The following is a 12,168-nucleotide window of genomic DNA, read 5'->3' on the forward strand; positions in this document are numbered from 1 at the left end:
ATAAATATGAGTGGGGAATGGCTGTGAATGCAATATAAATTGACATGGCCCAAAGGGATTTCTTCACATCTTATCTAAAAAGTTGGAACTATGCTCATAAGGTCCCATCTTCATTGATCAAACTTTGCCCATAGTTTACTCATGATCTTCTAATTTATTCCAGAAATTTACATGTCTGTGTGGAAAGCTGCTTCCTGATATCTTTTAAACTCTGTCCTCTTGATAGTCACCCCATACTAACAGATCCTCTCTGTTTTTTTTTTTTTGTTTGTTTGTTTTTTTTTCCATTCCTTTATCCATTCTAGGGGGGGTCGCCGATTAAATGAAGCGGCCTTGCTGTGGATGTGCTGTGTCTTGCGACACTGCTTCTGACCCAGGGCGGTGGGCAAGGTGCAGGGATGACCCGTCATCCAGGAGGTGCTCAGATGAGAGGGAGGGTGGGAGGGGTGTGGAGTGTATTTAGGGATGTAATGGGTGGGAGTGTTTTTATGCCTTTCCCTTTTTGGCTACCTCCCTTGAAAGGGGGAAAAAGCCTTGGTATATGTATGTATGTTTATCCATTCTGAAGATAAATATCCTGTCACCTCTCTCTGGTCTTCTAGTGTGGGCAATTTCAATTTTTCCAGTTTATTCTTGTATATCTTATTAGCTAGATGGGAGATCATTCTATTTTCTGCCCTTTGTATTCTATCTAGAAGATTGATTTCCATAGAATGATTTATTCTTTGGATCTGCAAATTTGGATTAAATAGTGACTTAGAGTATAAGAGGCAGAATGAATCTGAGTTATTTTTTTGCATCTGATATATAAAGCAGGCATGCGCTTTGACTTGCCCATCTCTCATTATAAAGGGGAAAGGGCCTTTGGTGTACATAAAGATGTATGAGGTACATGTATGTTTAAAAATAATTTTATATTTTGAAATTTTGTGCATTATCTATTCACTTTTAGAACATTAGAAATGAATAGTACAAATAGATCCTTGTTCCCTTGATGTCCATTAGATGTACCTCATCCGTCAAGCATGGCAACATCAGAACAACCTGTGTCAGTTGACGACTTTGTGCCAGATGGTGGTAATCTAGATCAGTCGTTTTTGAATGATGTACCATCAGCGTCCAACAAAGAACCATCACCACCACTAATTGAAGATGAGAGGTAAGAATTTTATAATTATAGAAATTCTTCACAGCAACTCAAATATACCAAATTAGACAATTTTAATGTTTATTTCATTGTTGTTGTTTATTGATGTTGTTCCCAAAACTGATTGAGCAGCCCTGTTTTCCGAAGGAACACCACGGCTGAAACAGAGTTTTCCCACAAATCCTTTATATTGTGTTGTTTGTGTGTATGATCATGTACAATGCAATCTTTCATAATGTATATAGTATTTGATGAAGTGTTGCCTCCTGGAGAGTTATCTACAATGCAGTCATCCAGCCTCTTCTGATAGCTTAGAAGAGCTGGATGGTGGCCGCATTGTAATCTGGCCAGGTGGACTCTGTCCTTTTGGGGGAGAGAGGATTCAGAGGGATGGATATCAGGGGGTCTGGCAAGCAGCAATATGTTGTCTTTCAGTCTGTTGATGGAGCAGTGAGTAATATGATTATAGATATGCTGCTGGAAGCTGGTGTCTGGTGGTTGTGGAGGAAGAGAAGAGAGTATTGTGTATAATATAGGTATTTGGATGTTGTTTTGATGTTTCTTGGTGTGTGTATTTACCTAGTTGTATTATATGGGAGGGGGAGCTAACCTCATAGTGACCCATCTTTGTATCTCTTGGTATAGTAAGTGTTGATTATTTCATGTAGGGACTGTATGAGATATTTTCAAAAAGGATTTTATGTGTGCTCATAAACTCCATTTTTTTTCCAGTGATTATGAAGAAGGAAGTAATCCAATGGTAGCAGGTGTTCAAGATGATTTAGACCCTGATGATATCAACCTTGGGTCAAATGCAGATGGCATTGTATATGATGAACCAGATGTAAAAGTGAATCAGACTGAAAGCAGTGAAGAAGAAGGACCTGTAGTTATGGAGATTAATAACTATTCTGATTTAGAAGATGACATTAAAATCCATGAAGATAACAAATATAATAACCAGAATAGTACAAGCAAAATTTTTGATACCTTAGATATTGTTGTCCAACCAGTGGATGTGGCAGATAAACTTGGAGATCTTCAAATAGAAGATAATCATGTGCCGAAGTATTCAAATAGTGCCGAGGAAGATGATTCTGCAAAATCAAAAAGTCAGTATAATATGGACGAGTGGATGACTTCGAAGAGTTTTGCCGCAGGAAATGTGGTCAGTGGCGAGAGTTTGGAAAATGAAATGGTGGAAGTTGATGATCTTTCTCAAGACATGAAAGGCTTAGGAGTCAATATTGGTTGGTTACCAATAGATAAAGTTGACAGGAATGGAAGTAACTGTGTGACTGTATCTTCTGAATTTGCGTTAGGTAAGGATAATGTTTTTTTTTTTGTCTTACTTTTGATGAATGGCAGAATGTGAGATCAGACTATTTGATGATCATGTTTATTTGCAGGCCAGTGTTCAGATTTTATATCATTAGACAAATCTAATCCACATAGTGGTAGTACATCAAGAAGTGATAGCCCAGCTACTCTCTCAGGGAGGAAAAAAAGACAAAGAAAAAAAGACAAAGAGAAGGTAATATATGTTGCAGTTTATTAATTACAAAGTATATTATTTGGTACTAAGCAGTATTTATGATTACAGTAGTTTTGTGTTTCAAATATTTTTGTATTTAGTTAATTCCTTGATGATTCGGCTGAACGTCATGAACTCCTCCTCTCATAGGAGGTTAGGATGGTGTGTTCTTATGGAAGACTTTTTAAACCAGAGACTTTTATGTAGTATCCCCATAACCACAAACTTGTTCACTGCTTGTCAGGATTTTCATTCTTTCCTCTCCCATCCTCCACCACAAGTAGTGATGCTCTAACCCACTTGGCCAATGAGCATTTCTAATTCCAGCAACCACAATACTTTCATGCAAATGTAGGCGGTCAGAATTCTTTATTTTTTCATAAATGATAGAATCAGTCAATCAGTCTGTTGCTCTGGTTGCTCCCAGAGAACTGGCAATGCCCACCAGTCTGGCCCAGAGGTCACTCAAGGAAGAATATGGTAATGATTAAAACAGATGCCCTCCCAGTGATATTTGATGAGGAATTCCAGGTATATGGGGGTCTTTCTTGCATCAACATGTTGAAAGCAGGTTATAGGCCACTTATGTTACCTTGCATATTCAAATATTCCTCAAATCTGAACAGCCTGTAACCCAATTAGGAGGGATTACTCTATATTTATCATTATCATAATGCTCTCAGATTTCTTTTTCTTGTTTTTTGTAATAGTTTCTCTTCCTGTTGAATAATTAAATGATGGTCATTTTAATCCATTTCTCTTTTTCAGTAGCTCTAAACCCAAATCACATATACTATCAAGATCTTTTTACAACATCCTACAGTCCTCAATATTTTTCGCTCTTTTTATGATCACTACATTCTCAGCAAACATGTTAATGTAGCTCACCATGTCTTTCATCATGTCATAGGGATCATTATAAGTGCTAGTATTAACCCGTGCAAGATACTGCCCTCCAGCATGATATTAATGTCACTCATTTTTTTTTGTTTTTTTTCCATATCCTACAGGAGGAAGACAAGTCTGCAAGGAAATCAAAAAAGAAAAGCAAGGAGAAAGACAAAGAAAAGAATAGCGAAAAGAAAAAGAAGAAGAAGAGAAAGGATAGGGAGAGCTCAGAAAAAGATGTATTAGAAGACTTTTTAGGATCTCCATCAGTTAGGCCATTTGATGAGTCATATGAAGCCATTTGAGTTTCCAATTAGGCTCTATGCAACATGATAAATCTTGTAAGGCTTAATAGAATGTAGTGTGAAAAGAAAATTGGGAACAAAATTATTGATTTATCTTTTTGTTTCTTTTAATGGTTTTATTTAATCTTTTTGTCTAGTTTGGATGGTGGTTAACTGAGTTGTGCCTAATTTTTAATTGTTAATACTTGTTATCTTGTAAACAAATACATCACATCATGAAAATATACCATTGTCAGACTTTTGTTAGGATAATTGTAGAGTTCATTGTTATAATATATATTTTAATTTTGGTGATAACCAGACAGTTATTTTGTAATAAAAAAAATTCTGTATTATCACTTGTTTAAGGGACTTATGACGGGTACCTGCTAATGGTGGTCCTGCAAGATGGACATCCGAAAGAATCATCTCCCAGCAACCCATTTTCTAAATCTGTCATCGCCATCACCTCCATCTGAAGGTTGAGCCTGGAGGGGCTGGCACTCAGTCTTTGGACCAAGCCCAAGATAGCTTTCAGTTTTAATTGTATTTACTACATGTTTTCACAGAAAAAAAACAACTATATATTAATATTATAAACCAGTAACATAGGTACAGCTACATGCTAATACATTACAGATCACAGTTTTTTTTTCTTTTTTTTTCCGTTCTTTCTTTCTTAGAGAGATCTATGGGAAGGCCCAAGGACTGTTGCCAGCCACCATGAGGCTGTGGGTTTCCAGTCATTGAAACTTGAAGCAGCAGTTGTTGACATTAATATTAATATCATTATCATTTTCATTATTATTATTATCACTTGTTTAAAGAATATAACAGCCTTTGGTGCTGTGTCTAAATAATGAGGTATAATATATCATCTGTTACTATCACAATTGTTGCAAATCCTATCAGGAGATAATGATAAGAATTGCCTCGCGAATATATGATAGTTATACTGTATAGTGCTTTCTATGTTGTATAGCTTGCCACTTTCAAATTAATGGTAAAATACCAGTGTCTGAATAAATATGATGTATAAATGTATAAAGTGTGTATGATGCCACATTTTGTACTTAATGTGTAGAATCAAGTCATACTGGTGATGTTGCCAAGGGATGCTATGTTGTCAGTGGGGTCACTTGAACCCCATTATGGTAAAAGTACTCATTATTTTTCTCATTCCTGTAATCTGTGATAACTTTTGTAGCATGTCAAGTAACAATATTAGATTGAGAGATCAGTCATGCTAACAAGAAAATTAGAGGACTCTGTTACCCCTAAGATAATAACCATTGCCTGAGAATCTCATCTGAAAATCTTGGCTTTATCACAGAGATATACTAAACAGCTTAAGCCCTTTCTAAGTACACTATGTTATATTTTCTATAATTATCAGATGTTTCTATGACTTACTAGTATAATGAAAGTCAGTCAAGCAACAGTAATTTGTATTTTTTCACTTATTATCTTTCGCATTTTACATTATGAACTTAAATGCATATATGCTCTTGCAGAGTAAAAAAAAAAAAAAAAAAATGGAGGGGGTGGATACAAAAGGCTGGTTCATACTATGACACTTGGAAGATTTTCATTCCTAAAGAAAAATAAGAATCTCAACCATTCTGGGTGTATAGATTTTGTTGGTGAACCTTTGGTTTGAAGTACATTTTATAATTTTAATTTCTTTTAGGAAAGTCTTCCACTTCAAAGTATTACATTTTAACCCATTCACATCAACCCTTTTCTGCTCATTGACAGCCACCCTAGCGGGATATGTTAGGCCTAGCGTTGGCCCTCACAACTGATTATTTTCAGATGTGGCATGCCTGTGCATGGAGAGACACTCCAATTTTGTAGGAATCTGATCACAGGTAAGAATTTCTAATGGCATTTTACTGATTTATTTTATATATATGTATATTTTTTTTAGTTTTGCCTCTAGTCAAGAAAGATGCTGGAATCCATACATGTTCTCCATATTAGCCCTTGCTATAAACCATTAGATACTGAAAATGAATGTTGTTTTTCTCTGAGAGGTCAAAGTATGCACTTTCTTAATTTTTTTCTTTTCCACCAAAACTTGGAAAGATAAGAATATATGATACAGTAACAACTATATGAAGCTCAGAATTATTATATATAGAAATAGACATTTGGTTATGAATGCTAAGAGGAGATTGTATACAGTGCTGGCAGCACCGTATGGAGCAGAAACATGGAATATAAGAGAGGAACAGTTTAAATGTGTTAGAGATGAAATGCCAGAGAAGTATGGTAGGGGTTACTAAGCTGGAAAGAGTGAGAAACGAGGAGGAGAGTGAGAGTGGAAAGGGAGTTGGGCGATAGGATTAATGAAAAAGTATTGGGATGGTTTGGACACATGGAAAGAATGAGTGAGGAAAGATTAGTAAAAGAAGTGTGGAAGGTAGAGGGAGTGAACATGAGGGGGTGACTTAGGATGAGATGGATGGATGGGGTAAAAGGGGCATTGAGAAAGAGGGTAATGTCTGTTGAGGAATGAAGGGAGAAGACAAAAGATAGGGGTGAGTGGAGAATGGTTGTGTTTGGATGATGCTGTGATGCATGGAAGGGAGTGGATGGGGGTGGGGAGGGGTGAGGGAGTATGTGTGAATGATATTTTGATGCAGCTCGAAGGTATTTCTCCCTGTCTTCTCTTTTTTTTCTTGAGGGGACAGAGAGGGAGGTTTGCCAATGAAATGAAGTGGCCTTGCTGTGGATGTGCTGTATCTTGCTGCGTTGCTTCTGACCCAGGGCAGTGGGCAAGATGTAGGGATGACCCATCATCCAAGAAGAGCCAAAAAAAAGTGGGAGGGAGGGGTGATGAATGGGATTGGAGTATGTGGGGATGAAATGGGTGGGAGTGGGTTTATGCCTTTGGACTTTGGCTACCTTCCATGTAACAGAGAAAAAGCCCTTAGTATATGTATGTATGTATGTAAGTTTATGGAAAAGTAACAAAAGGCAATATCATAACACACACCTTTATATACATATTTTTATATATATTTATATTCATTATACAAACACATTAATACAAAAAATTATATATATAAATACAGAAAATTGGAAATGGGGTGTGCTGTGTCTTGTTGCTTTGCATCTAACCCAGGGCAGCAGGCAGAGTAGAGGGATGACCCGATACACATATTTACAATATTTTTTCCTCATGGTACTATTGAAAGCACACATACATGTAGAGCACCTTGTTCCACACCCTGCACGTTGTGTGGGTCATTTTTCTCATACAATTGCAGTGACATAAAAAAAACACCACTGGCATTTGCCCCCCTCTATCTGTGTCACTGCATGGAGTGCTTTCTTCAGCAATTGAATGATAGGGCAGGGTAGATGGGTGGCCTCACTAGCTGTAGGGCTCCAGAAGCTTGACATACTCATTCAATATATCATTTGGCAGGTTCAGGTGGAAGTAGTACTGTTCCACTGTGTGGCCCAGTGTTTTATATATGGCAAGGCTATTCACTGTTACCATGTTGTACATAAAAAAGAACAGCTTTTTGTACCACTTCTCCCATTGCCTGATGGAAGGATACAATCTGGTCAGCTGGTCACCAAGATCAACACCCTTCATATACTGAATGTAGTTGGCAACACATTGTGGTTTCTGGAGCTCCTTGCCATGCTTTTCTACATTTACCATGCTGTATGTATGGGTTGTGCATAGCATGGAGACTCCCCTCTTGTCCTTCCATGCCAAGCACAACATTCTAATGGCAGAACTCCTATTGTCTACATCCCCTTTCCTCTCCACCCTGAGGTCTGTAGGGATGAACTGCCTGTTGGTTCTGGCAGTTCTGACAGCACCAGTCCTTCAGGCCCACAGGCAGTGGAATAAGGCAGGGGAGGTATATCAGTTGCTGATATACGTGATGTACCCCTGATCAAAGAAGTTACCTGCTTCCATCGGATCCACCACAGCCTTTTGTGAAGTGGGGAGGTCACCTTTGTTTTCCCCTGTACCTTGAAGACAGCAGTGCCCAGTACAGGAGTCCCTCAAATAATGCGGGAGTTAGGTTCCTGAAATTACCATGTATGACTAAATCCGCATATGCTGACATTCCATAAAAAATAGCGAGAACTGTATGTATGTGTACGTGTGTGTGTGTGTATGTGTTTGTGCGTATATACATGTGTGTGTATGTGGCGTATATGCATGTGTGTATGTGGTGTTTATACATATGTGTGTGTATGTGGCGTATATGCATGTGTGTATATGGCGTATATGCATATGTGTGTGTATGTGGCGTATATACATATGTGTGTGTATGTGGCGTATACACGTGTGTGTGTGTATGTGGCATATGTATATGTGTGTGTATGTGTTGTGTATGTGTGTGTGTGTGCATGTGTGTATGTGTCTGTGTTCACATGTACAAGTAAGCATGTACGTGCGTGTGTCTGTGTTCGTATTTGTGTGTACACGTACTCACATTCACAACATACACTGGTTGTCTAACACATGTCTGCGTGTGCATGTCTACACGTGTGTAAGCGTGTATATGTCTGTTTTTGATCTCCCAAACCACCACTGCCAGTAACAACAAGAACTTCGTAAGAGAAATTAAGACATGACAATCGCAATCATTATCAGACTTATTAGTTGTGTTCCAAACGAAAGAAACATTACACTTCAACAGGTTAGGGCGGTAAAATTTCACGATAGCACGGCGCAGGTGGTGGAAGCGACAAGCTAAAGCTTGTTGGCCACCCCTGCATCAGTACCCGGAGGTTGACACGTGACTGTAGGCAGCCACCCACGGCTATCCCTTCGCCCCACACCCTTGTTTGAGCAGTTCCCAGTGTACATAATGACCACGTTATATGAGGATCGACTGTATATGGTAAAATAGAAAGCAGTCACCACAAATGTTTGCGATGTTGCCGCGTGTGTGCGTATGCATGCCCAACTCAGCGCGAATTTTAAAATGGTTCTCTACATTTGAGATGGTTTTGAAATAAAATCCGTGTTATTCGAATCTGCGTTATTTGGGGGACTTCTGTACTCTCTGACAGCTTATAGACCTGTAGAATAATAATAAAATTAATTATTCGTAATTTATTCAAACAGTGCAGCCATAGGCTGAAACTATACTGTTTATATTATTTACAATATGTGTATTTACTTAACAGTAGTATACAGGAAAGGAACAATTCTCATTGGAGCCCATCTCCTATTCTCTATTTTTTTATCATACCTAGCTTCAAAATTATGTACAGTTCCAATTTAATCTTTATCCTTGATTTGAACTCATGTATTGTTTAAGTTTGGACTATATCGCTTCCTAAGCTATTCCAAGTATTTATGTACCTATATGGAAAACTCTCTTCACATCCTTAGGCATTGGTCTTTCTTACTTCGCTTCCATGACCTCTTAAAGGCTTCCCATCTTTTATCAGATCTCTTCTGTCAATGCAATCTGTCCCATTTAGTGACCTGAATATTTAAGCACACCAACTCTTTCTTTTCAATCTTTCAAAGTTGGCATACCCAGTGCTCTTAGTTTTTCCTTATATGGTTTATCTGCCAGGTAGGGGACCAGTTTATTGTATTCTCTCGATCTTGCTTATATCCTTCTCTCTGTATGGGGACCATACTACCGATGATTCCAGTCTTGGACATATCAGGGTTCCTATCAGTTTTTTCATCTCTTCATCCATATAGTGAAACACCACTTTAATCTTCTACAGTACTCCATATATCTCTCACAATCCTGCTGATATGCATGTCAGATGACATGTTGTCTTTTACCAACACTCCCAAATCTTTCTCCTCTTTTGCTTTTGTAATGGGTTCAGTTCCCAAGGAATAGTTTAAGGATGCTCTTTTGCCACTATTGCTCATTTCCAGTACTTTGCATTTTTTGGTATTGAACTTCATTTCTCATTCGCTCCATGCAAAGATAGTGTCTAGATCTTTTTGCAATATCTACCATCCTCCTCATTTGTCACTCTTCTCGTGATTTTTTCATCATCTACGAACATATTGGCATAGCTTGTTTTTTCCATCATGTTATTGACATAGACAAGAAACATTTGTACAAGCACTGAACTTTGTGGAACTATGCTTGTTATTGCTGTCCAGCTTGACATCTTATCATTTACTACTCTCCTCATGTATCTTTCCTTCAAAAAATCTTTCACCCATTCTAGTAGTTTGCCTCTCAGTCCTCCAATATGCGTCAATTTCCATATAAGTCTGTGAGGTACTTTATCAAGTGCCTTTTCTGGATTGAGAATAGATGGGTAAAACACCTGGAAGACAATTATATAATAAACCCAAGACAATTTGGGTTCAGACAAGGAAGATTATGTTAAAAAAAACTGGAACATGAGGGATACAAGGGAACATACTAAAATGGATGGAGGACTTCCTGATTGGTAGAAAGATGAGAGTAGTGCTCAGAGAAAACTATTCAGATTGGAAAGAGGTGATCAGTGAAGTACCGCAAGGATCTGTATTGGCTCCAATAACACTGGGGAACACTCATTTTGTTGCATTTAAAAAAAAGACTTTTCTATAGTCAACTTGAGTGTGCTGATTTCAAATCTGAAGTCGGGTTTTGTCTGCAAGCTACAGATTTTATGCAATTTGACATTTTTTTTTATTTTTTAAATTTTCGTTATTATAGGAAATTGCAATATCAGCCACAATTCTTTTGTTCACTTGAATCTTAAAACAGTAGGAAAGCCATTTCTGTACATTTATTAAGGCAAAAGAAACAGAACATTAACAGAACATCTATCCCAAAGTTAGATTAGCATCCTCCAATAATGTTTGCTATTTATGTGAATGACATGGATGGTGATGTGAAATGTTACATGAGCTTCTTTGCAGACGACATTAAACTGTTAAGGAAAGTAAAAACTGAAAAGGATTGCGAATTGCTGCAGGAAGACCTGAATAAGGTATGGAACTGGAGTCAGAAATGGGAAGTGGACTTCAATATTAACAAGTGTAGCTCAATGAAGTTTGGAAAAAGCAAAAATAGAATATCAGGACAATATAAAATTGGAACCAAAGAGGTAAAGAAGGAGAGATCCGAAAAAGATTTGGGTGTAATTATTTCAAACAATTTGTCCTATGATAAATAGATAAACAAAATTGTCGGAGAATCCTACAACTTGCTAAGATCAATAAAAGTGGCATTTACATATTTGGACGAAGAAATTATTAAAAAAATATTGGTCACACTGGAAAGGCCTAGACTAGAATATATGGCGACATTGAGGTTCGCAGTACCAAAAAGAATATAAAGAAAATAGAAAGAATCCAGAGAGTAGCCACAAAAATGGCTCCTGCACTTGCAAACTTGTCATATGAGGAGAGATTGGCTAAACTGGAGTTACCAATTCTGGAGCAAAGAAGAGAGGTGACCTGACCATCTACAGAATCATGAAGGCCACAGAAATACTCGATAGAGAGGACTTGTTAAACTGAGACAAGAGAAGCACAAGAGGACACGGAAAGAAAATAAAAAAACAGCTACAGAAGAGATCTGAAGAAAAACAGTTTTCCACATAGAGTGGTGGACACTTGGAACAAACTGGACAAAGAAATTGTGTGCACAAACACCATTCATGAGTTTAAGAGCAAACTAGACACTGCGAGATACAAAGGAGGGACACCATGAGCGTAGCTCCCTGCAAAATACAACCAGGTAAATACACAGTCCACCCACCCCTCTCTCTCTTGCAGCACATCAATCACTCTCAAGTAAAAGCTTAAAAGGTTCAATACACACAACCTTCCAGATCTGAAGCTGAACTGTCAGAATGTTCATCTTTTCAAGATATTTGGTTCATCAATATTTCACAATCTTTTCACATAATTTCACTATTGTGTTGGTCAGTGATACTGGCCTATAATTTAGTGGTGTCTCCTTATTACCTTTGTGAATTGGCACCACATTTGCCCTTTTCCAATCAAGTGGCACAGTGCCTTCTTTCAATGAACACGTGTGTGTATTAACCTAATTGTATTTACCTAATTGCAGTATACAGGAAAGGAGCAATGCTCATTGGGTCCCATCTCCTATTCTATAATTTTCTAACATACCTAGACTCAAGTTCATGTACAGTTCCAACTTAATCTATATCTTTGATTTCCAATTATCATATACTGTATAGATTTGAACTCATGTATTATTTAAGCTTGAGGTATATCACCTAAGCTATTCCACATATTTATACATCTATATGGAAAACTATTTCACATCCTTTCAACATGTGGTCTCTCTTAATTTACTTCCCTAGCCTCTTAAAACCCTCCCATCTTT

At 37.6% G+C, this 12,168-nt stretch overlaps 1 protein-coding gene across 2 annotated transcripts in view; it reads left to right on the top strand.

The window, feature by feature from the left end:
• Positions 1-4,901, top strand: part of LOC143027724 (rab-like protein 6) — a 25,319-nt gene extending 20,418 nt beyond the window's left edge. For both annotated transcript variants that reach the window (XM_076189203.1, XM_076189204.1), the window contains exons 11-14: positions 1,006-1,159; positions 1,880-2,469; positions 2,557-2,681; positions 3,692-4,901. In XM_076189203.1, the coding sequence (XP_076045318.1) occupies positions 1,006-1,159; positions 1,880-2,469; positions 2,557-2,681; positions 3,692-3,874 (1,052 nt within the window). In that variant the 3' untranslated portion in view covers positions 3,875-4,901. The remainder of the gene's footprint in view (positions 1-1,005; positions 1,160-1,879; positions 2,470-2,556; positions 2,682-3,691) is intronic.
• The last annotated feature ends 7,267 nt before the right edge of the window (positions 4,902-12,168 follow it).

Source organism: Oratosquilla oratoria, chromosome 8 (assembly GCF_046742065.1).
Source record: "Oratosquilla oratoria isolate Oo_2021 chromosome 8, ASM4674206v1, whole genome shotgun sequence".
In the NCBI taxonomy this organism is placed as follows: Eukaryota; Metazoa; Arthropoda; class Malacostraca; order Stomatopoda; family Squillidae; genus Oratosquilla; species Oratosquilla oratoria.